Here is a 25,051-nt window from a genome sequence, read left to right as displayed (position 1 = left end):
CAAGCAAGCCCATTTCTAGGACTTTGTTTCACAGATAGATTCCCTCAGGGGAGCATGGAAACCATCATTAGGCAGGTGGGAAATTATGGCAAGTACTTGTATTAGACTGTTCTGGAGCTGGTAGGAAAAAATGAAGGAAGTCTCTATGTGCTGACTTGTGATTCCAAGAATCTGATTTCTTGGAAAGATCTCCAAGAACTATATAATTAGATTAAAATATGGTAAGGAGAGGGACGCTTCCCATAGAAAGTTTCCATTTATGTGTGTGTTTCTTCTGTTTATTCAGTGGCTTCTTCTGAACTATGCAGGCAAACTGATGACATACGGGATGGGGGGATGCAGATTCTTGATGGTCTATATCAGTGCTTCTCATACTTTCATGTGCATATGAGTCACCTGGGACTTTTGTTAAAATGTATATTCTGATTCACTAGGTCTGGGTTGGGACCCAAATTTCAGCATTTCTAACAAGTTCCTGCGAACAATTTGAGTAGCAGGGATGGAAGACACTCGTTCTCAGCCTTGAGTGCATATTGGAATCATCTGGGAGATTTTAAACACTTATACAATGCCGATCTGAAAAGCAACATACTGTGTGATTCAATCAACATACTGTATGATTTTGGAAAAGGCAAAACTTTGGAGACGGTAAAAAGATCAGTGATTGCCTGGGGTTGGGAAGGGATGAATAGGGAGCATCAGGGATTTTTAGGGCAATGAAAATATTCTGTATGACACTTTAATAATGGACACATGACATTATATATTTGTTAAAATCCATAGAACATACAACCAGAAAAGTGAACCCTAATGGAAACTATGGACTTTAGTTAATATAATGTATCAATACTGGCTCATCAATGATAACGTGTATACTACACTAAAGCAAGAGGTTAATAATAGTGGAAACAGGGGGGCATGATAACGGGGGTATATTGGAACTGTCTGTACTTCCCACTTATTTTTCTTATTTTTTTTTTGGCTGCATCGCAGCGTGTGGGATCTTAGTTACCCGACCAGGAATCAAACCCATACCCCTGCAGTGGAAGCGTGGAGTCTTAACCATTGGACCACCAAGGAAGTCCCCCCCACTTATTTTTCTGTAAATCTAAAACTACTCAACAAATAAATAAATACATAAAGTCCATTCATTAAATGGATAAATAGGGACTTCCCTGGTGGCGCAGTGGTTAAGAATCCGCCTGCCAATGCAGGGGACAAGCGTTCAATCTCTGGTTCAGGAAGATCCCACATGCCGCGGAGCAACTAAGCCCATGCACCACAACTACTGAGCCTGTGCCCTAGAGCCCGTGAGCCACAACTACTGAGCCCGCGTGCCACAATTACTGAAGCCCGCACGCCCATGCTCCACAACAAGAGAAGCCACCGCAATGAGAAGCCCGCGCACTGCAGCCAAGAGTAGCCCCCGCTCGCCGCAACTAGAGAAAGCCTGCGCGCAACAATGAAGACCCAATGCAGCCAAAGATAAATAAATAAATTAATAAATAAATTAATTAATTAATACAATGCCTGAGTCCCAAGCCTGGAGATTCTGATTTAATCAGTTGGGACTGCAGCCTGGACATCAAGTTTTTTAAAAACAAAAACAAAACACCACCCCAAGGTGATTTTCTTGTACAGTTAAGATTGTGAACCACTGGTTGAAGAGACGGGGTTGTCTTATCACTGCTGTGCCTTCTATCAGTGAATCAGCTCTGCCAAAACTATGTACCCAATCCAGCCCTGGGGGTTAACAGCACAGAGCCTTGGCAGAAACCTGACTTGGGAGTCAGGCTAAGAAAATACACCCTTAGATCAGTGGTTCTCAAATTCATGCATGCATCATAATCCTCTGGAGGGCTGGTTAAAACACAGAGTGCTGGGCCCCAGCCCCAGGGATTATGATTTGGTACATCTGGGGTGGGGCCTGAGAATGTGCATTTCTAACAAGTTCCCAGGTGACACTGACACTGCTGGTCCAGGGACCACACTTTGAGAATCCCTACCTTATAGACTATCACGTCCTTGACAGCACCTAAGACCTTGAAAGGTAGTAGGAACAAAAAAGGAAGGAGCTTTGAGCTTTGTAGCTGTATCCTGTGATCTCCTTGTTCCCTCTGGGGCTGGGACAGGGACCCTGGACCCTGACAGTTTCCCTGGGACAGGACTTCTGAGCACCTGGGAGAGGACTGCCTGCTTCTGGCTATGCCATTTCTGTACCCTCTCTTCTCCTCCCCCGTCTGAAACCCCAGCCCCTGAGGCCAAGTGGCCCATCTAATTGCCTTCACTCAACCCCAAACAAACCGGAGCCTTGATGAGGAATCCCCAGAAATTAACAACAACAACAAACTCAGGCTTAACTCAGGCTGGTCTCCAGCATCCATATCCCCCAACCCTATTCCCTACAGGGCTAATGGTTTATGAAACTCTACATCAATGAGCAATTCTGAGAGAATCCTGGGGCCTGTGAGATCTAAATAAACACAAGGAAAGAAGCAGGTGTGGAGAAGGAGGGGCGGTTGTTTCCCTGAGGGTTTCTTTAAGAATCTCAGTCTCTCCTATGAATCAATAAGGAAAAGATAAACAACCCATCAAAAAAGGGCTAAAGAACAGATGAAGCACAAAGTGATAACCAGTTGGCCAATAAGCACAAGAAAAGGTTCAACATCATCCACCATCAGGGAAAAACAAATTAAAAATTTGAGCTACACAGCAACCCCACCAGGATGGCTCACACGAAAAGAACTGACTATACCAACAGTAGGCAAGAAAGGCGCATTCACTGCTGAAGGGAGAGCAGACAGGTACAACTGCTTTGGAAAACTGCTTGGCAGGATCTATGAAAGGTACATATAGCCTACTCCGTGACTCATAGCGCATTCCTGGGTAAATACCCTACAGAAAACAGTGCTTGTGTCCACCAAAAGACACATACAAGGATGTTTGGAGCAGCTTTATTCAAAATAGCCCTAGCTGGAAACAACCCAAATGTCCACCAACGGACGAATGGGCACATAAATTGTAGAATATGTAAATAACAGAATTTACGGAGCAATGAAAAAGAATGAACTGCTGCTGAATGCCACCACGCGGAGGAATCTCGGAGACACAAAAAAACCAAACACAAAGGACCATAGACTGCCTGGGTCCATTCATATGCAGATGCAGATGCAAAACTAATCTTTAGTGCTCCAAGTTAAATAGCGGCTACCTTTGGGGTGGGAGAAGTCCTTGGAAAAGGGAACATGGGAGCCTTCTGGGATGACAAAAATGCTCTATACTTTCATCAGAAGGTATGCGTTTGTAAGTTTATTGAAAAATTCATTTAAGATTTGTGTACTTTACACAAGTTACACATCAATCACAAAGAAAAAATAATTAAAGCATAGCTGGGAGGCATTTGAAATGTGATTCGATTTTGATCTACAACTCTTTTCTCTCCCAACCCCCAAGCTTAGGGAAGAGGGAAGACAAAAGCTCCACGTGTGCCGGCTCCATCCCAGCTAGTGCTTTGATGGGGATTCTCTTGAGTAGGTGCCTTCTCTCCAGCTGGCAAGACAAGCCCTCAGGTGACCTCCCTGTTCACGCAGGGAAGCAGGGTCCCACTGAGATGTTTTGCATCCCTCCAAAGCAACACTTGCTAGAAATGTTTTCAGCCGCTCATCGTGTAATGGAAGAACCACAAAGGCAGACCCCTACTGGTATGGTCAGCCTCTTCCTTCTTGTCCCCAGCAATTCTGCTCTGGTCCCAAACCTGCTCACTCCTCGCAGCAAGGCTGCAGCCATGCATGGACCTGAGTGTATCGGTACTGAGTCGAATAGTGTCCCCCCAAAACTCATACCCACCCCACATCTCTGAGTGTAACCTTATTTGGAAGTAGAGTCTTTGCAGGTATAATCAGTTAAATTAAGATGAGGTCACATTGGATGAGACCTAGAGGGGTGGGATAGGGAGGGTGGGAGGGAGACGCAAGAAGGAGGAGATATGGGGACATATGTATATGTATAGCTGATTCACTTTGTTATACAGCAGAAACTAACACAACATTGTAAAGCAATTATACTCCAATAAAGATGTTAGGGGAAAAAAAAAAAGATGAGGTCATACTGGATGAGGGTGGGCCCTAATCCAATGACTGGTATCTTTCTAAGAGAAAACAGAGATACACACACATATACAAGGGAGGCCATGTGAAGACAGAGGCAGTGACTGGAGGCCTGCTAGCAAAAAGCCAAGGAATGCCTGAGCCATCAAAAGCTAGGAGAGAGGCATGGAACAGATTTCCCTTCTGAGACCCCAGAAGGAGCCAACCCTGTTGACACCTTTATTTTTAGACTTCTGGCCTCCAGAACTGGGAGAGAATACATTTCTGTTGCTTCAAGCCACCAAGTTTGCAATAGTTCGTTACAGCAGTTCTCAGAAGCTAATACAGCATCCTCTTAGGAAAGTGGTTTAATGCCCAGACCATTGGCTCCTCCTGGAGCCGGCTTCCTCGACGTCCTGCCAGCCCCTTACTATTTTTCAAAAATTTTCTTCCAACCTGATGTCTCAACACAATTCTCAACATCTTGTTATATTTCCCCCCGAAGAAGTTGTAGTGCCCTCTCTCCCAGGGTGACTGCCTTACTAAATCTCTCTTCTGGGAAGCCCAGAACTAAATCTCTCTTCTGCTGGAGTCCAAGCAGGCACATGGTGATCCCTCACTCCCTGGCAATTATGAGTCCCTACCGTGTGCAAGTCTCCCAGCTCCGACACGAACACACCCTACGCTTGCCCCATTAACCACGGTAGCTGCCCACATCAGACAGGATCCAGCTGGTTTAAGGGCACTGGCCAGCTGACCTCCCTCTGAAGGCTCTGAGATGAAGAAGCAACACCAGGCTGGGGCCCTGTCCCCCTCCCATGGCAGCGACCGAGACGGGGGCCGGGCAGGAGGCAGGCACTCACCGGGTCCTTATTCTCTTGGTCTGTCCTGGTCTCCCTGATGTCCCCATTGTAGGTGGAGGTCCGCTGATCCTCGGCTGCGCTCCTCTGCTGCCATAGTATGGCCTCTCCCTCATACTCCTTCCTGTACAGGTTGGTTCTGTCCGACAGGCTGGCTCGACGCACCACCTTCCTAAGGGGAGTTGGGGGGGGGGATGCTGAGAGGTTGCATCCAGGCGCCATGGGTGGGAGCATCCTCGGGCGCCCCAGCTGCCCTGCCCCTGACTCACCCGCGGCTGCCCGCACTGGACGTCCTCCTGCTCAAGGATGACTTGTGCCTCAACTGCGACTTCATGATCACGTCGTGCTTGTGTTTCAGCTCCAACAGCAGTACCTTGAACTCTTCCTCTTCACACAGGTCTGAAGGGGCAAAGGAGCCCATGGTGGGGGATAGTGCAGGGGGCTGTGGCCCCTGAGGGCCCTCCAGACCAGAGGAGCTGCCACGCCAACCCACTGAAAACTCCCAGCATCTTTTGGGACATGGGAGGAGGGGAGAAAACAGTGCCAGCCTTATTTCCTGGGCTACGACTCAATCCTTAGAGGAGTGTAAGAAGAGGAAACCCACGTCCCATGTACAGTCCCAATTCCCAGTTATGACTGAAGGATTCAGACACCTCTGATAGCTTCCAAGAGGAGTCATTAATTCTCCACAAAAAGTATCAAGAGAAACAAGCAGGTACCCCATGTAGCCCAAACAACAACTTATGAAAAGATGCTGAAATCATACATCCTTACCCACTCAATCCACTTCATCCTTTAATTCAGCCATCTACCTATTCACTGAACCAGTCATCCATCCATAGACTCATCCTCTACCCAGCCATCCTCTTATTCATTCATACATACATTCATCCACTTATCCATCCATCCATCCATCCATCCATCAATCTACCACCCATTAATTCATTCATTCATCCATCTATCCATCCACACACCAACCCACCATCTATCCAACCATATATTTAACCATTTATCCTCTATTCATCAAAAAATCGATGAATGCTTATGTATGCACCAAGTGTTGTCCTGAACTTACCTATTGGCATCTCATCCATGGACGTCCTAGCACTGAGACTGGCCCCATGGGACACCAATAGCTCTGCCATCTGCATCTGAAACACAGGAAGAAGCCCAGATTCCCCCCTGCCCAGGGCTCAGAAAACCTAGGAGGTGGAAAGAGTGTTCAAAGCTTCTTAGGATGTGATCCAAAGAATGGTGGGGCAAAGTTGACTCCCAGGGAAGGCTCTGCCCCCTAAAGCCAGGAATCCCAGCAAATGCAATTGGCTTGACACCTCCTCCAGCATGTCTGGGCCATACCAAGGGACAGAAGAAGGAGTCAGCTATAACTCCAGAGCTGTCAGGTGTTTAAAGAGGAATGGTGAAAGTCACAGAGATTTCTATCTGGGAGACAAATGGAGAAACTATTCAAGGCAGAAATGTGGGGAATTTTCTAGCAAATTGGATTGTCGTCTTGTTAGGACACAACTCATCAATCATTTTTGCAAACTCCCTAGGTCTTTTCATATCCCACATACTAGCCATAGCCAACACCCTAAGTGGGTCTTATGTTCTTTTGAACCAACTTCCAGCCCAAAGGACAGCAGGTTGACCCTGTGCTGGCCTCCTTCACAGCCCTGTGGGTGACAACTACCTGTCCCCAGAAGGCAGCCGCGTGCAGGGGCTCCCAGCCATCCCAGTCCTTCACATCCACGCGCACCCCGTGGTCCAGGAGGAGCTCGGCTGCCCGCAGGTATCCATTGGCTCCAGCTATGTGCAGCTGAAGGAGAGGAAAGACGTGAGCATTCCCCATGGGGCTGGTCCCTCATTTGGAGGCAGGAGAGCCCGTTCCCTGACCCAAGTCCCAGATCATACTTGGGGCCAGCAGAATGGAATAGAATGAGGTGGAAATACCAGCCACAGAGCATTAGTAAGTCTGCAACATGGAACTAGAAGGTAAGGCAGACAGGCGAGCCTTTCTCCCCTGTCTTCAAGCCCTATAGTTAAGACAACAGCATTTACTGAGTCCCTACTCTGCATTGAGCCCTGTAGAAGGGGTCTCAGAGGTCCAATAGGGTGGTATTAAAGTATGTCTACAAATTCTTTGACACATCTCTCTTTAAAAGATGAAGCTTAGGGAATTCCCTGTGGTCCAGTGGTTAGGACTCCACGCTTTCACTGCCAAGGGCCTGGGTTCAATCCCTGGTCGGGGAACTAAGATCCCGCAAGCCATGCAGTGCAGCCAAAAATAAAATTTTAAAAATTAAAAAAAAAAAAAAGATGAAGCTTAATGCCTCCCTCCTTGAATGTGGGCCAGAACAAGTGACTCACTTCTAACAAATAGGATGTGGTGAAGTGGTGGTGTGTGATTTCTGAGGTTATAAAAGTCATTGCTGCTTCCACCTTAGGCTCTCTTGCATCAGTCACTCTAGAGGGAGGCAGCCATCATGTTGTGAGGACCCTTAAGCAGCCCTAAGGAGAGAGCCTAAGAGATGAGAAACTGAGGCCTTCTGACGACAGCCAATGCTAACTTGCAGCCATGTGAGTGCGCCATTTTGGAAGTGAGTCCTCCAGCCCCGGTCAAGCCTTCAGATGACTGCAGCCCTGGTTGACATCTTGACTGTAACCTCATGAGAGACTCCGTGCCAGGGCCACCCAGCTAAGCTGCTCCCAGTTCCCTGACCTACAGAAACGATGTGAGATAATAAATATTTATTGTTGTTTTGAGATGCTACATGTTGTGTTAGTATGTTATGCAGCAATAGATACCCAATACATCCAATAAGGGAAAGCTCATGTTGAGGCCCCATCGCTCCTACCTGGCACCATTTAAGGTCTCTGGTGATGGATACCACCTTGCAGACCTCAGTTGTCCACTTGCCCAATCTCCCAGAAAACACATAAAGTACTTAGCACGTAACGAACCCTCAGTAAGTGATGAACATCCTTAGAGAGCCATAAGTGATGACAAGATGCACTGTGGGAATGGATGGAGGAGCGAGAAGGAGACGAGGCAAAGAGAAACCAACTGCCCAGCCAAGGTGGGAGACAGGTGAGAGCCCAAGGAGGCCAGCAGAAGCCAGGCTGGGAGGAAATCAGAGCGTTCTCGGGGGGGCCAAGGTCTGGGGCAACAGAGCCCCAGCCAGTGGGATGGGGAAAGCATGGCCTTCAGAACAGAGCCCTGATGGCCAGATGCTGCATCATCCTGGGGTCAGGGTACTGTAAGGTTCTGGCAAATGGAGGTTTTCCTTTATTTTTTAATTTGTAGAAAAAACTCAGGGTGTGATCTGGTACAGGCACACATGAAAGTTGGTATCATTATCTGATTTATAAATATCTGCTGCTTGCCAGTGGCTGAGAATGACACACAGCTGGCCAGCCAGACATTACAAGCTGTGGGGTCACATACATGGCTGGGAATAAAAAGGTATGACTGGGAGAGCAATATTGGTGGTTTTTTGTTTTATTAAAGTACAGTTGATTTACAATGCTTCAGGTGTACAGCAAAGTCATTCAATTATACATACATATATATATATATATTCTTTTTCAGATTCTTCTCCATTATAGGTTATTACAAGATATTGAATATCGTTCCCTGTGCTATACAGTAGATCCTTGTTGTTTATCTATTTTATATACAGTAGAGTGATAATGTTAATAATAATAATGTGTTAATCATTAGCATCTATTGAGGGTTTACAGACTCTGTGCTGAGCACCTACATGCAGAATCTCATTTAGTCCTCCCAACAATGCTTAAGGAAGGTACTATTCATCTCCCCACTTTACTGGGAAGACCTGAGACCTAGTATGTGCCCGGCCCATGTGGGTGAGCCACTATGAGGCTAGCCCAAGCGGAGCAGACCCCTGTGTCTAGAGGGCTGAGCCACAGACCCAGAGGAGCTCCAGCTACGGTGGGCAACTCCCTGATACAGCCTGGCCATGATTTCATACAGCGTTCATGCAGCAGTGTTCAATCCAACTACCTGACTCTATCCTTGAGTTCTGGGCTGAGCAGGTGATCTGAGCAGGGACCTTGTTCATAGAAAAGGGCATGAGGTACATAAACCTAAAAATAGAACTACCATATGATACAGCAATTCCACTGCTGGGTATATATCTAAAGAAAATGAAAACACTAATTTGAAAAGATCCATGCACCCCAGTGTTCATAGCAGCATTATTTACAATTGCCAAGATATGGAAGCAACCTAAGTGTCCATCAAAGATGAATGAATAAAGAAGGTGTGGTATATAGAGACAATGGAATATTACTCAGCCATAAAAAAGAATGAAATTCTGCCATTTGCAGCAACGTGGATGGACCTAGAGGGTATTATGCTTAAGTGACACAAGTCAGACAGAGAAAGACAAATATGTTATCACTTATATGTGGAATCTAAAAAATAAAACGAATGTATATAACAAAACAGAAACAGACTCACAGATATAGAGAGGGACGGGGGAGGGGCAAGATGGGGTAGAGGATTGAGAGATACAAACTATTATGTATAAAATAAATAAGCAACAAAGATATTGTACAGTACAGGGAATATTGGCTATTGTTTTCTCAGAACTTTAAATGGAGTATAATCTATAAAAATATTGAATCACTATGTTATATGCCCAAAACTAATATAATATTGTAAATCAACTATAAAATAAATAAATAATTTTTAAATTAAAAAAACTTTAAATAAAAAAAAAAAGAAAAGGGCATGAGGCAGAAGGTAGGGCTCAGGAACAGGTAGGAGAAGCCCAGTTGTCACACCTGGGCCACCAGGTCAGGCTTGAGGGATGGTGAGGGAACTTGGTACTGCTGAGCTCTACCTGGTGAGCTGAAGATTCTGAAAGCCCTGAGTGCTCACGATCACACAGACTACAAGCCTAGGGCAGGGCCCAGCCATGGGCAAGGTTGGGGGTGGTGGGGTGGGCTTCCAAGGCCACGCTCCAATTTTCAGTTTAGAGGCTGCAGAAGCAGACCTTCCGCAATACTGAGCTGTATCATGCTATGAAAGCCTATGAAGAAAGATCAAGAAGGTTTCCCAAGTCACTGACACTTGAGCTGAAAGGGTGAGTGGAGCTAACGAGGCAGATTAGAGAGAGAGAAGGTTCCATTGTTCTCCATCTCCAGGGTCTAGTACCGCATGCGGCATAGAGGACGTGGATGGGTGGGCGAACCGATGGACGGATGGGTGAACCAGTGATGAATGGGTGCGCACCTGGGGGTGTCTGGGCTCTGAAGTCAGGGAACCCAGAGGAGAGGCTGTTGCAGCAACATCAGGGACAGCCAACGAGGCAAAGCACTGGGGTGGGAGAGGGGACACTAAGGCAGGGGAAGGAACAGGGCAAAGCAAGATGGCCTGGGTGAACAGAGGAACATGGCACTGGTCCTTAAGCGGAGACCTCACGGGAGGAGGCGGAAAGAATGAACTCAGGATGGACACCTGGAGCTTGAGGTAAAGGAGAAACTTCGAGACAGAAGAGGAGAATGGCAGAGCCAAGCCTCCCACCCAGGGCTCCCGACTCCCAGCCCCAGCTTCTCAAAGCGGCTGAGCCCCGCTCTACTAACTTCCCACATTCCAGGGGGCACCCCTGGCCCCAAGAGGTGGGGGAGGTCCAAAGCCATGGACAGGCCCCAACTGTATAGGCTTGGCCTCCACCGGCACTGGCCCAGTTCAGTTCTAGCTGGTCTGGGTTCTGGTCCTGACCCCCCAGCCCAATCCAGCCTGGCCCCTCTCCTCACCAGTGTGGCACCCTGGGCATCTATCCAGTCAAGATCCTGGCCGGCTGCAATCATACAGTGAATGTCCGAAATCATCTGCTGCTCAGGAGCTGCCCGCTTCTCATTGATTTTCTCTTGGGTGATGCCTGCAGTGGGGAAGGGGGGATTGAGTCAGCATTCCCAGGCAGAGAACCCCAGGGGGAGGGGAGGGGGGGCAGATTGGGGAGGCATGGCTCCTGTCCCCCAGGGTCTGCCAGTCAAGGGGGTAGATAGATATGCTCAGAGATCATTTCTCCCAGGCCCAGTGAATACAAACACCACGTGTTGGGCCACAAACAAGGTCCATTCCTGCCTGGTACCCAGTCGGCATTGTAGTAATATTGATTACTGTTACACACACAGTTTTTCTACCCCTACCATCCACCTACCTGCCTCCAACTGCTCAAATACCTGGCTCCATCTCATCCTTTAGGTCCAGCCTGGACCACCTCCTCAGCTGCCCTCCCCTGACCACTCTATTTGACCAGATCTCTGTTAATTTCTTCTATTTTGTCTACAGCTATGTTTGCAGCACCAGGCACGATGCTCAATGAATCTTTATTACGGCAATGACTGAATTACTGAACATATAACTTTTGAATGGAGAGCTGAATAAATGTGTCCCTCGAGACTGAGGGACACAGAAGCACATTTTCAAGCCTGAATCTCTGGCTAAAAATTTAAGTGTTACTAGCAGCTGCTAATGGTATTTAAGGAGAGAGTGATTTGCTCTGAAAAAAAGGTCCATGAGATCAAGCATTCTTGGACAGAATTCAGGGGAGGTCTATAAACTTGAAGGAGAAAAAGAATGACCTGTTTATTTTCATTAACGTTTAAATGAAATGTAGCATTTCCTTCCATTAGAACGTACACCAAATTCACAGTAGAATTGGCAGTGCCTGTGACTTTGTCACCAACAGAAACTGTAGGTATTTTCATATCATGTTATCTTATTGTTTCATGAATCAATAACGTTTCTATTTCACACATTTAAAAATATTTCGGAAGCTCTACTTTAATAGAAGTGGTTTCCTTTATAATCCTATGGCTTTGATAACTGCATTTAAAAATATTATTCTGAGAAGGGTCCATAGATTCACCAGACTGGCACAAAAATTGTTAGGAAGTTCTGCAGGTGAACAAGGAAAGTGCCAGGGCCAGGGAATGGGCAGGCCAAAAGGGCAGTTCCCGCAGCCATCTGGGAAGAAATGCAAGCACAGAGCCCGGGCAGGACCTTGGACTGCAGTCCAGGGTCTGGATTTGAGATTTATTTCTAAAGAGGAGGTCCTTCAGGGGTATGCACTGGGGTGGCGGGTGTGGGCAGATCTCTCTGATTGCTGCATTCATTTCCTCTCTGAAGCTCACTTGTAAGCTGAGAACAGCCCACATCTTGTTTATTTAGGGTCCCTGGCAGCCCGCGTGGTGCCTGGCACAGAGCAGGCAGCCGCGAATGTTCTTGACTTTGTATTATTTTTCCCAAATGGGAATATATCTTTATTGTGAATGTTTCTTGAATTGAAATTGTCACAGCTGACGAAGAGACCCGGCCAGCTGAGGCCACCCGTGTGTGTGGTTGACACAGATGAGAGCAAAGTCCCCCTTGTGCACAGCACGTTTTCCAGGGTTGTTCTGTGTCCGCATCTTGCCCATCACATGGGTAACAACCATCGTGGGACCCCATCCCAGTTCCTGAGCACTGAGCAGGCGGTGGGCACATTGCTAGGTAACTCGTTCACCTGCATTGACGTGAGAGAGCCGCAGCCCCGCACTAAGCCCACTTCACGGCAGGCGGCCCCACCCTTACCCTGGTACGCCATGCACGTCTCGATGACATCCAGGGTGGGCTCATCCTCGCAGAGGTCATAGGGCATGTTCCCATCAGAGTTGACGGCAAGCAAGTCGGCCCCACTGCAGAGAGAGGGCCAGGGTGAGGGCCAGGTATGTGCGCAGAGGGTTGGTCTGGCTGTCTCTACCATCCAGCCTCTCACTCCCACCCCACTATGCACCCCAACATCCACAGCCCGACCACGGTGCAGCCCAGCAAGGATCGCATCTCCAGGATCTCAGGGGCCCCAGGTGGGAAGGGGCCAAAATCCCAGGAGAGCTGTGCCAGCAGACTTCCCCCAGCTTCCCGCTCTGTTGAACCAGCCGGCAGGCACTTGGGCACAGATGTCAAATAAGAAAATACAACATTAATGGCGGCAGCACTGGTTCCCAGGCATCTGCTTAGAGCCAGGCTTGAGCTAAGCCCTTTACACTCATCATTTGATATAATCCTCGTAATAGTCGTCTTGGTTCAGTATTATTGGCCCCATCTCACGCAAGGGAAACAAAGACTCAGACAGGTTCAGTCACTTGTCTGAGGTCACACAGCCAGGACGTGGGAGGGTCAAGACTCAAACCTGGCCCAGCTCTTTTCACTTCTCCTTGTCCTAGTTCAGTCTTGGACCAAGTGCAGAAGTACCCTCAGCTATCCCCCATCTCCTCCTCTAAGTCCCTGCCCAAAAGGCTGACCAGGATAGGGACAGGACAGAGCCTTGGGGCTCCATGGCAGAATCTGCCTTTTGGGCCACTGGTTCCTACGTGCATGGTTCTGGGATGCCCTGTGGCAGCATCACCCGGGCACCGCTGAAATAAAATGCAGCTTCCTGGGCTCCACTCTGGACCTCCTGAAACAGAGTCTCTCGGGGGTGGGGTGGGTGGGGTTGAGGATTACGTATTTTAAACCCATGATTCTGGTACACATCGGTGCTGGGCACCCACTGTGCCAGGCTGGCACCACTCCCTTCTCCTCTCGCACCACCCCAGACTGGACTGTGGCCACCTGATGCTCCCGCAGACTTAACCACACCCAGGCTCTCATCGGAGGTGTGGGCATGGGCCACCTGCCAGTCCTTTGGCCTAACAGCCCTCCACTGTGACCTCTCTGAGCTCCTGTGTGCCCTTGGGTAAGCTAATCCACCTCTCTGAGCCAGGGCAGCATCTCTATCCCCCCAGTAGCCACCTGATGGGCCCTGGCTGCTCTGCTGAGACCGCCGCCAAAGGTCACCTGCCCTCGGCCACTATTCCTGAATCCCTGCACTCAGATGCTCTCCTGCGACCCCAGCCCATGGGTCTCTCTCCGTCTTGGCTCTGGTACTGAAATCACCTGATTTCCTGTGTGGTTCCTCAGGACTTTAGCTTCCCTGAGTGCTCAGTGCCCAGCACAGGGCTTGGCCCACCTTGAGTGCCCTCCAATCATTAGATGAATTCAACTAAATACGCTTGAAATTGAATGGTGCCTTTTCTGTGTGTTTCTAGAAACTAAGCAGACTAGAAGGAATTTCAGCATGGGAGAAGACTGTCAGAGCTCTATAGAGGGAAACGGCCTTATTCCTGGCAAAGGGATTGTTACGTGGTGTCCCCCAAAGCACATTCTGCCCCAAAGAAATGCAGGTGGGCATGATTTGGGGGGCAGGGGCAGAGCCAAGGAAGTATGCTTGCTTTTTTTTTTAATAGCAAGCAAAACAACAATCGCAACAGCAGGGCTTCCCTGGTGGCGCACTGGTAGAGAATCCGCCTGCCAATGCAGGGGACACGGGTTCAAGCCCTGGTCTGGGAAGATCCCACACGCCGCGGAGCAACTAGGCCCGTGAGCCACAACTACTGAGCCTGCGCGTCTGGAGCTTGTGCTCCGCAACAAGAGAGGCCGCGACAGTGAGAGGCCCGCGCACCGTGATGAAGAGTGGCCCCCGCTCGCCACAACTAGAGAAAGCCCACGCACAGAAACGAAGACCCAACACAGCCAAAAATAAATAAATAAATAAATAAATAAATAAAATTTAAAAAAAAATGGCAACAACACATAAGCATGGAGGAGATGAATTCAGACTCATGGGGACAGACAGAGAAAAAGAGATTGAAAAAAGAAGATGATACCCTGATACTAAGACAGACGAAGACACTACAAGGAAACTACAGACTGATATCCCTTATGAACACTGATGCAAAAGTCCTCAAGAAGATACTAGCAGGGACTTCCCAGGCGGTGCAGTGGTTAAGAATCTGCCTGCCAATGTAGGGACACAGTTTCGTTCCCTGGTCCAGGAAGATCCTACATGCCTCGGAGCAACAAAGCCTGCTAGCCACAACTACTGAGCCCACGTGCCACAACTACTGAGCCCATGTCCTGCAATTACTGAAGCCCGCATGCCTAGAGCCCATGCTCCGCAACAAGAGAAGCCACTGCAATGAGAAGCCCGCGCACCACAACGAAGAGTAGCCCCCGCTCGCCGCAACTAGAGAAAGCCTGCATGCAGCAATGAAGACCCAACACAGCCAAAAAACAAAAACAAAAAAACCCCAGCAAACCGCACTCAGCAGCCTATTGGAAGGATTATACACTGTGACCAAATGGGATGTATGCCTGTAACACAAGGATGGTAAATTTTTTAAAAAAATAAATTTATTTATTTATTTTTGGCTGCATTGGGTCTTTGTTGCTGCACACAGGCTTTCTCTAGTTGCAGCGAGCAGGGGCTATTCTTCGTTGCGGTGCGCGAGCTTCTCACTGCGGTGGCTTCTCTTGTTGCGGAGCACAGGCTCTAGGCGTGCAGGCTCAGTAGTTGTGGCCCACGGGCTTAGTTGCTCCGTGGCATGTGGGATCTTCCCGGACTAGGGCTCGAACCCGTGTCCCCTGAATTGGCAGGAGGATTCTTAACCACCGCACCACCAGGGAAGTCCCAAGGATGGTAAATTTTATGTTAGGTGTATTTTACCCAATAATATCGGGAGAAAGAAAGAGAATGAAAGGAGAGAGAGAGAGAATTAAGAGAGACACAGTGGAAAAGACAGAGTGAGACCAAGGAGGAAAGAGACAGAGATGGAGAGAAAACGAGAGAGAAAGACACAGGGATGGAAAGGGAATGTGGTGAGAAAGAGAAAGAGTGGCAGGCACCAAATGAGACAGAAAAAAAAAAGAGAGAGAGAGGAGATGAAAGTAAAAAAAAAAAAAAAAAAAAATAGAAGTTGAAAAAAACCAAAGGCAGAGGGAAGGCTGTTCCTGGGGAAGAGAGGGGCACGTACTACTGAACGAGGATTTTCACCAGGTTGATGTGGCCGCAGGTGGCCGCGGCATGCAGGGGCGTCCACAGCTCGTTGTCCTTGGCGTTCACATTGGCACCGTGGGAAAGGAGCAACTTGACAATTTCCTCAAAGTTGTCAATGCAGCACTGCAAGGTGGACACAGGCAGGGTCAGCTCCCGGCAGGGCCCTGGGTCGTGACGAGGGCACACCAAGTTCCCCCCCCCCCCGAGAGGCCACAAGAAGGACAGCAGAGCCAAGCTGCCTGAGTTTGAATCCAGCTCCATTACGTATATGCTGTGTGATCTTGGGCAAGTCACTTAACCTTTCTGAGCCTGTTTCCTTGTAAGTTAATAATATACAAGATAAAAATATAAAGACAATCTAAAAATAAAGTCGGCTATAAGATGTTTCGCAAATGTTGGTGGAATGGGATGAAATTTGGAATGAGGCTTTAAAACCTTTTCTTTTTAATTTCAGAAGGCTTCCTTCAAACAAAACTGTATGGAGAACTCTTAGATAACCAATCAATTCAAGCAGGGCTGCTCGGGCTGAAGCAGGGGCATGTGCTGGTTGCGTGGGGATGGGGGTGATGGGGGAGATCCCCCTTGACAGCAGTGACCTCCTAGATCACAGTTTGGAATCTCTGACTTAGGAATTTCTGACCCAGAAGCTAGTTCTTGGGGAAGTCCCAAGTGACCAAGCCTCGCCTCCCAAAACCAAGCGCTGTGTGAGGCTCTAAGGGGCCCTAATACAGTCCCTGCGAGGAGACAGCCGTGTCTGTGCTCCTGCTTGTCCACATGTGGGGCAGCCCCAGGGAGAAGGCAGCCCCCAGAGAGATGCAGGGCTCCAACAGCCATTGGAGCTCCCAAACTCCAGGGACGGAGGGTGAAAGATTCCAAGGGGACAGAGGGGCCTCAAGCCAGGGCAATGAGCAGCGAAAAGTGAGGACAGAGGAAGTAGAAGACAAGAAACCACTTTACAGACTACAGGATGCATCCCAGGTGACCTCTGGAGAAGCCAGCAGGGGACAAAGTGTTCAGCACTGCCCATCCAGGGAAACGCTTACCCCTCGGTGCAATGGGAGATGTTGCAGAGTTATACTGAGAAAAGCAGAACAGTCAAGCTTGTTTTTTAAAAAATCCCTCCTCTGGCTGCATGTGGAGAAGAGATTGCGATCACAAGCTTTGCAGGGGAGAAGAGGCATGGTGAGGAACTATGCTGAAATCACCCATTTAAGAGATGATGGTGGTCCAACCTAGAGAAGTGACTGTAGGCCTGTGGAGAGGTGACTGGATGCCAACAGAAGGAGCGGGGGCACCTGTGGGAGCCCACAGCCCCAGGTGGGTGTGGGGATGGGGATGGGGATGGGGCGGCACCACGGCCTCCACCCCCATTCTCAGCAGAACCAGGGGTCAGTGCCAGAGGGACAGATGGGAAAGAAGCAGACATTTACACGGATGGTGCCAAGGACCCAGGTTCTCTTTCTGCACCAGCCGATCTGGGGTTGGCTGGCTCTGGGGGCACCTCTCCGGACAGCAGGGGCATGTGTGACCCGGTGGAGCTGGGTGCTGCCTCAGGTAGTCGGGAGAACCATGCAGTGACACAGCATCGCCGGCAGAGGGCACCAAACGCACCAGAGTGAGGCAGCGGGGAAAGGCGAGGGTCCCCAGGCTGTCACCACCGGGAGATGGGTTCGGGATGGCCCGGTCCATAGGAGGAGAAGCAGCTCAGACCCTGGGATCGGGGGACAGGAGGGCCAGAGATCCTACCCTAAGGGCTGCAGAAAACATGAGGATGGGCGGGGCGGTGGGTGGGTGGGAGGATTATGCACCCAGAATTGTAGTCGTGTGAGAAGGATGCCCATGGGCTGGGCCAGTCTGTACCTGAGCAAGGGCTGGGTTGGGACCTGGATGCAGGAGTGCAATGGGGGCTGGTACGTGATGGAGTGGGCCGGTCTCCTCTCCTGCATTCCACAAGATGGGCAATGACACCTGGCATTGGATGACTCCTCCCACCCCGTCACTTCCCACGTCCAATCTATCACCAGGTGTGGATTCCATCTCCTGCATCGCTGTCCCCATCCCCACTGCCTTGGCTGAGGCTTCATCACCTCTCTCTGCCTCCCTGTCACTCTCCTTCCACACACCTCAGCCAGAGAGAGCTTCTTTGTTAATCCAGCCACGTTGCTCTCAGTTTACAAACCTCTGAAAGGCTCCCTGTTGCCAAGAGCAGAAAATCCACAGAAAGCTCTTCTTACTGTGCTCCTTCGTTGTATTGGAGCAGTAGTCACAATAATGATGACACCAATAACAACAGCCCCAGCAAGAGCAGTAGTAATATGTCACATTGTCAATAATAAGAGCTAATGCTTTTTGAGGAGTTACTAGGGCCACGCATCTTGCTAGCCATGCATTGCCTCATTTGATCCTCAGAACAACACTTCCAGGGCTCTATAGCCATGTGGGGCTAGAGGCTACCGTACCGGGCAGTGTCGATACACAGAACATTCCATCACCATAAAGGTGCTATTGGACAGTGCTGCCCTGAACTCAGTTTCCCGAGCTGTAAAATGGGGATAATAATATTTCAAAGACTTGCTGTGATGATCAAACCACACTTCACATAAGTGAAGTGGCTTTGCCGAGAAGTGAACATGTGACAAATTCTAATAATAATAACTAATATTTACCCAGTGTCAAGTGATGCTTATAGGGTTTTTATGTGTATTTATTTAATCCTCACGACAACCCAACGAGATAGATACTTGTTGTTCCTCTTCTACAGATGAGGAAAGTGAGGCACAGAGAGCTTAAGTAACTTGCCCAAGGTCACACAGCTAGAATTTGTGGATGCATGAAGCCCTGCGGGACAGGAAGAGAAGCCAAGAGGACACATGGGGAGCCCCTGGGCTGAGGGCTGAGGGTGGAGACTTGTCCCCAGGGCTTATGGGTAGGAGGGTGGCCAGTCTCTCCTGCCCTCAGAGGGAGATGGAGAGGCTCTCCCCAGCCCAGGGTTCCAGTAGCCTGGCCTCCCACCCGCCAGGCTGCATTCAAGTCCACCTGATCAAAAACTTGGTCCAGAGCACAGGGAGGTTCAGTGAGTTCACTCGTTAACTCAGCACACACATATTGAGCACCTACTGTATGCCAGCATGGGGCGCAAGACTGGGATACACCGATGAGAAAGAGACATGGGCTCTGCTCTTGTGCAGCGCAGAGTCTGGGTAACGGGAGACCAGCATTAAATAGTCACGCTAATGGGTGAAATGACAAAGGGATGCTCAGAAGAAAGGATATGGATATAACGGCAGAGCTCTCAGGCTCTTGCTGAGCACGCACCCGAGCGCTGGGTGAAGTGCGACGGGGAGCAGTACCTTGTGTGTGCAAGGGACTGAAAAGTCAAGTGGCTGGAGGCCAGGCAGCCAGAAAACATGGTGGGCTCAGCAGGGGCACAGGGGAGTTCCTTACCCCCAGCGTCATGGAAAGACACCAGAGCACTTTGAGTAGCATCAGCAGATGTTGGGTCTGAGCATCCCTGCAGCCACTGCTTGGAGGATGAATCAGGGCAGGGCTGCCTGAACGCTGGGGACTAGTTAGGGGGCTGCTGCAGCATCCAGGTGACAAATGACAGCCAGAGCAGCCCCTCCCCAGCCAAAGGGGCCTGGGCCCATCTCGCTGCCCTAAAAAGGATGTGTGTTTTGATAGCACATGATTTCTGGCCGGAGTTCATGGCTGTGTGACCTTAGGAAGGTCACATAAGCCCCCTGTCAATCACTTTTGTCACGGGGGTGGATGGATGCCTTGGTGAGTGTGAATAAATGTGCTTCGTAAACTGTCAGGCTCCAGACAAACTTGCTTTGTTTGTCAAACCCTTTGCCAGGCAGTGAGGATGCAGTGTACAAAGGTTCCCTGTCCGCGGAGGCTGTGTGTGTGCCACGCATGTGGGCACGGGGCTCTGTGGGCGTGTCTGTAACAGACACACTCGTCTCCAAAGCAGACAAGAGCCTTTCAGATGTGGCAGCTGCAGCTCCCCTCCCCCTCCTCCCTGAGGGCTCTGGGCAGGAAAAAGCAGTGAGATGGGGCACCTGTCCAGGTGGAGAGCAGGGAAGCAGGGGCCCCAGCAGGTCCTACCTGGTGCAGGGCTGTGAGTCCATCCTCGTTGCACAAATCAGGGCTGACCTTATTCTTCAGGAAGTAGCGCACTGCAACAGAGGGGACAGGAGTGACTGTCCTGTCACACTTCTGGTGTGCAGGGATGCGGGGGACCCAGGTAAGACCCGCTCTCCCCCAGGTCCTGACACAAACAGTCTTGTTTACTCCTTACAACAGGGGTGAGAGGTAAGTGTCAAAACCTCCCCATTTCACAGATGAGGAAACTGAGGCACAGAACACAGATCTCTTGTCCAGGATTTCCAAGAGGTGGAGAGCACTGCCTGTCTTACTCTGCATAATAATGACAGGAGCTAACGGTTATTGAGCACTTCCTGTGCGCCAGGCACAGAGCTAAGCGATTTACATTTGTTGTCCAGAGGGAGCACATTCTAGTCACTGAAAGCATACACTCTGGTGTCCAATGGCTTGGGTTCAAATTAAGTGCCGTTTTTATTGGCTGTGCTACCTCAGTCAAGACACTTCCCTCTCTGTGCCTCAGTTTTCTATTCTATAAAATGGGGATGATGTTAATCCCACCTCACCAGGACATCATGTGGAATAACTGAGGTGAGCTGTGGCAGGGTCTTAGCACGGTGTCTGGCACATGGTTTGAACGTCAGCACTTGTTATGGAGGTTGTTATTATTTTTATTAACACTGCAGGTCCCTGCACCCATAAGTGCCAAATACCCCTTCTTTGGCCCTACTGAGCCTTGAGGCTTTAAAGCAGAGGCTTTAACTGCCCTCCATCCTGAGACCTTTGTCTAGTGTGTGTGTGTGTGTGTGTGTGTGTGTGTGTGTGTGTGTGTGTGTGTGTGTGTGTGTGAGTGTGTGTGTGTGTTTGTGTTTTCAGGGATGGTGGGAGGGGGGAAGGAGCTGGGGCGTGGGAGGGCAAAGTGAACTCTAGCCACAGCCTCCAATCCTTCTTGCTTAGGACCAGTTCCTCCCCTTTTCCACAGGGACCCTCCCTCCTTCTCCATCCTCCCCAACCCATTCAAGCCCTAGTTCCCATCCTGGACCCAAGGGCAAAGGGAAAGAGGGAGGGTCAGCACACACATACTGGTAGTACATCATCGTATCAATACATTCAAGTCCACCTGCCCAGAAACTTGGGCCAGAGCACAGGGAGTCTTCAGTGCGTTCATTCATTAAGTCAGTACACACATATTAAGCACCTACTGTATGCCAGCATGCGGAATGACGCTGGGATACACCAAGGAGCAAGAGACATGGGCTCTGCCCTCGTGTGGCTCAGAGTCTGGGTAGCAGGAGACTGACATCAAACGAGCAAACCCACCAGCCCTGCAGGCCCCTTCCCAGCCAGCAGCAGTAGCCCCTGCCATGGCCTCCAAGCTTTAGGATACCCATCTCTGGCCAGCCTTCAGCTGCACAGCGCCCATGGGGCCAATGGGATGAGTCCATTGAAGCCCATGGTTCCTCTTCTGGCCCATCGTACCCTTCCCTGTTCAAATGGCTCCAAGCCCGAAGGTAGGGCCTGCACAGGCCTCTTCCCCAGATCCACCTTCCCAAGGGTGGACCATGCAGTGGGAAAATACACCTCTAGGCTGAAGGGGTGACCAAGGGGTGGCCGTTTGCAGAGCAAATGGAGAAACTTGACTACACAAGCTGGCTTGTGTGTGAGGCCCTCATGATGCCAGGGACTGAGGCCTGGGTCCTGCAAATGGAAGGAGCAGGCTGGGCCTGGCCCCTCTGAGCCCCCTCCCACTCCCACCCAGTTTGGCTTCCTCAAAACACGAGCCAAACTGCACAGCCCCTAATGCCCGCTGGGGGTGCTATCTCCACACTACAGCCCACCACCTGCGCGATGGGGCAGGGACACAGTGGTTTCCTCCTAGATTTGCCTCTGCTGTGCAGTAACAAGCTCGAGTGACCTGTGAAGGGCGGAGGGAAGGCCATCCATTCTGCAGGCTGAATACCTGCTCGGCAGCCCCAGCGGGTGCTGGGGAAGAAGATGAGGTCTCTGGAGCAGCGGGGATGGGGGCCGTCTTCATTAGTCCCAGCTCCCGGACCCAAAGCCCCAGTGGCACCCTTGGCCTGAGTGTGAACAGAGCCCCCTGTGAAGGGGAGGTTGAGGCTTCCACCCAGCCTCCTGGCAAGAGGTGACATCTCCGGCAGACTTGCCCTAGATGCTTTCATTGCTGCTGGGGGTCAGAGTGACAGGAGTTTATACCAAATACAGTCAGGTCCTCTGGAACCACTAGCCACATCTAGCTCATATGGCTTTCAAATGTTAACTCATAAAAATTCAAAATTCACTTCCTCAGTCGCTCTGGCCACATTTCAAGTGGTCAACAGCCACAGGTGGCTACCATATCAGAAAGTGCAGAAATAGAACATTTCCATCTTCACAGCAAGTTCTATTGGACAGTGCTGCTTTGGGGCATTATACATGGAAATTAGCCCCATCACCAAGAACTAAAACCCTTCTATGGCTCCCCATTGCTCTGGGACCAACGTCCAAAACTCTTACTATGGCATAGAAGGTCTGCACGATGTCTTCCCTGCCTGCAGGCCTCCATCTTGCACAATTCCAGGGGGAACCATTCACACTGTGGTCTGTGAGACTGGTACCCCCCAGCCCAGGGCAGAGCAGTGCACAGCTTGCTCAGCTGTACACAGGACTCCTAACCTACCTGCCTCTCCAGTCTCACTTCTTAAACTCCAAACACCTTCCACAATGGTCTTTTGTCAGCTACAGAGTCACCATACTTCCTTTGGCCTCTGAGTTTTGCATAGCCTGTTCCCATTGCCTGGAAGATGCAATCATCCATCCATACATCCACCCATCCACCCACCCATCCACCCATCCATCCACCCATCCATCCATCCATCCACCCTCATCCATGCATCCATACATCCATCCACCCATCTACCATCCATCTAGCCACCCTCATCCAATCATCCATCCACTCACCCACCCATCCACCAACCATCTATCCACCCACATCCATGCATCCATCTCTGATACACACACACACACACACACACACACACACACACATACACACACACACCTGTCTCACTCCTCATCCTGTACATCTCACCTCAAACTCTCCAGACGAAGGCACTCCCCCTGGTCTGCACGCCCAGAGCTTCTCTACATCTCATACATAGTCTTATCACAACCATAATTACGTAACAATTTGAGTAATCATGGTAGACTTTGGGTCTGCCTCTGTAGGGCAGGACAGTGACCTGGCACTTGCTGCTCTTTCCTTAAGGCCTGGCACGTGGTAAATCCTCAACAACCTTTCCAGGACCCTGACCTAATTGGTAGCCCCTTAGCTCAGTCCAAGTACACAGCTTCTCCATCTCCGAGCACAGCAGACCACCCTGTATGTAGTGCTGACCCGTATGGCTCGCATCTGGAGTAGGCAGTGCTGCCCGCAGGGTCCTCCTACCAGGATGGTTAGTAGCTGTTCTCAGCCTCAAGGCCACGTTTGAAGACTATGGCAAAGCCACTGACCACCATGGCCCAGCCTGTCCACAGGCTGGTGGGGTTGTCCTGGGCCTGACAGCTGGCCTTTGGGAGAGTAGAAGTGACCACGATGTCCCTGTGCAGGATGGGTTTCTGGAAGGTTCTCCTTTGGGGGTGGGTGGTGGACCAGGCTTCTGGTCCAGGAGACACTCTTTGAGGCAAAAATTAAGCACCAGCTGCCAAAAGCAGCCTTTGTGTGCAGTAATTATTAGGGTGTTCTCCGTGTGGCACGGGAGCCTAAGACATGGAATTAGTCCAATGTTGGGCAGTTATTTTCAGCCCAAGAAGTGGGACAAGTCATCCTCGTCTCTAAGGAGCTGTCGACAGTCATGAGCCAAGGCCCCCTCCGTGGTTCTACTAACGCTTTAGCTGGGAGCCTGGCTCTGGATACAACTCATTGGAGCAAAGACCCCACCACCCAGGGCCTGGCCAGGTTTTCCTGCCTCTGGGGTTCAGCAAGAAAAATGATTCTTCTATCAACAGTGTCTTCTTACTGGACGCCTCCTATGCGCCCAGGTCAATGCAGAACCACACTTTCTTTCATGGGTTCATGTCTAATTATTCCTCTTACGGAGAACAGGAGACAGAGGAGACAGAGGGTCAGGGAAGTGCAGCTCACAGCCACGTGCAACCGAGTGGAGGAAATCAGACCCTCTGATTTCTAAGCCCAGGCTCTTAGCCACAAGGCTGCTCTGTTCTGCCCCTGAGGCCAGGAATGTGAACCAGCATTGCTGGAGTAACCAGAGCCGGGCTGAGAGCTGGTGTGGGGAGGAGGGGGAAAGGAGAGTGGACAGAGTGACCTCTGCTCTGCAAGCATCAGAGGCCCTCGAGCCCCAGGCCAAGCCTCTTCTTGCAGACAGAAGGGCTCAGGGATCCACAACCAGGACAGAAGAAACATGGCAGCCCCGGGGTCATGGTCAGACATCTCAGGGGCCAAATTAAACACAAGGTTGCCTTCTCTCACTCCCTCCTTAAAACCCTCTGGTGGTTCCACATTGCTCTTAGAATAGAGTTCAAAATCCTTCCTTGGCCTTCATTGGGGTCAGCAAACTATGGTACAAGGGCCATATCTGGCAGGCAGCCTGTTTCCATAAATTAAAATTTTTTGGAACACATCCGCACTCATTGATTTACATATTGCCTGTGAATGCTTTTACCCTACAACACCAGAGTTGAGTAGTTACAGCAGAGATGTATGGCCCACACAACCTAAAATATTTACTATCTGGCCCTTTACAGAAAAGATTTGATGACCCTGGTCTTCACGGTCCTGCATGGTGTGGTCCACCTACAGGGCTACCACCTTGCACAATTCCGGGGGGCACTGTTCTCAGCATAGTCTATGGGAATGGCTAGCTCTGGAGTTGTGCAGTGTGCAGCCTGCTCAACCTGACCTAGCCATCCTATATCCCTAGTCCCCCAGGCTCTTCTCTTGCTCTCCAAGCACCTTGCACAATGGAGGTAACTGGCTTGGGGGGATCTGAGGGGTTGGCTGGGGCTCAGGGAGGACAAAGACAAGAAGGGCATGCTCTCCTCTCCAGCTGGGCATGTCCACCACTTCTCCTGATCGCCCACCCTCAGGTCTGCCCCC

General features: G+C 50.1%; 1 protein-coding gene across 5 annotated transcripts in view; it reads right to left on the bottom strand.

Moving 5' to 3' along the window:
* The window catches only part of PPP1R16B (protein phosphatase 1 regulatory subunit 16B), a 101,691-nt gene that overhangs the window by 6,012 nt on the left and 70,628 nt on the right, over positions 1 to 25,051 (bottom strand). The window contains exons 3-11 of one of the 5 annotated variants that reach the window (XM_007193121.3): positions 19,942 to 20,012; positions 15,812 to 15,957; positions 12,552 to 12,655; positions 10,730 to 10,854; positions 6,636 to 6,761; positions 6,021 to 6,096; positions 5,215 to 5,344; positions 4,949 to 5,117; positions 2,007 to 2,042 (exon numbers count right to left, since the gene is read on the bottom strand). In XM_007193121.3, coding sequence (XP_007193183.1) covers positions 2,007 to 2,042; positions 4,949 to 5,117; positions 5,215 to 5,344; positions 6,021 to 6,096; positions 6,636 to 6,761; positions 10,730 to 10,854; positions 12,552 to 12,655; positions 15,812 to 15,957; positions 19,942 to 20,012 — 983 coding nt within the window. The remainder of the gene's footprint in view (positions 1 to 2,006; positions 2,043 to 4,948; positions 5,118 to 5,214; positions 5,345 to 6,020; positions 6,097 to 6,635; positions 6,762 to 10,729; positions 10,855 to 12,551; positions 12,656 to 15,811; positions 15,958 to 19,941; positions 20,013 to 25,051) is intronic. The other 4 variants (XM_007193122.3, XM_057530183.1, XM_007193125.3 and 1 more) reach the window with 4 other exon arrangements.

This window comes from Balaenoptera acutorostrata, chromosome 15 (assembly GCF_949987535.1).
Source record: "Balaenoptera acutorostrata chromosome 15, mBalAcu1.1, whole genome shotgun sequence".
Lineage (NCBI taxonomy): Eukaryota > Metazoa > Chordata > Mammalia > Artiodactyla > Balaenopteridae > Balaenoptera > Balaenoptera acutorostrata.
This window is presented reverse-complemented; position numbering and strand designations above follow the sequence as displayed.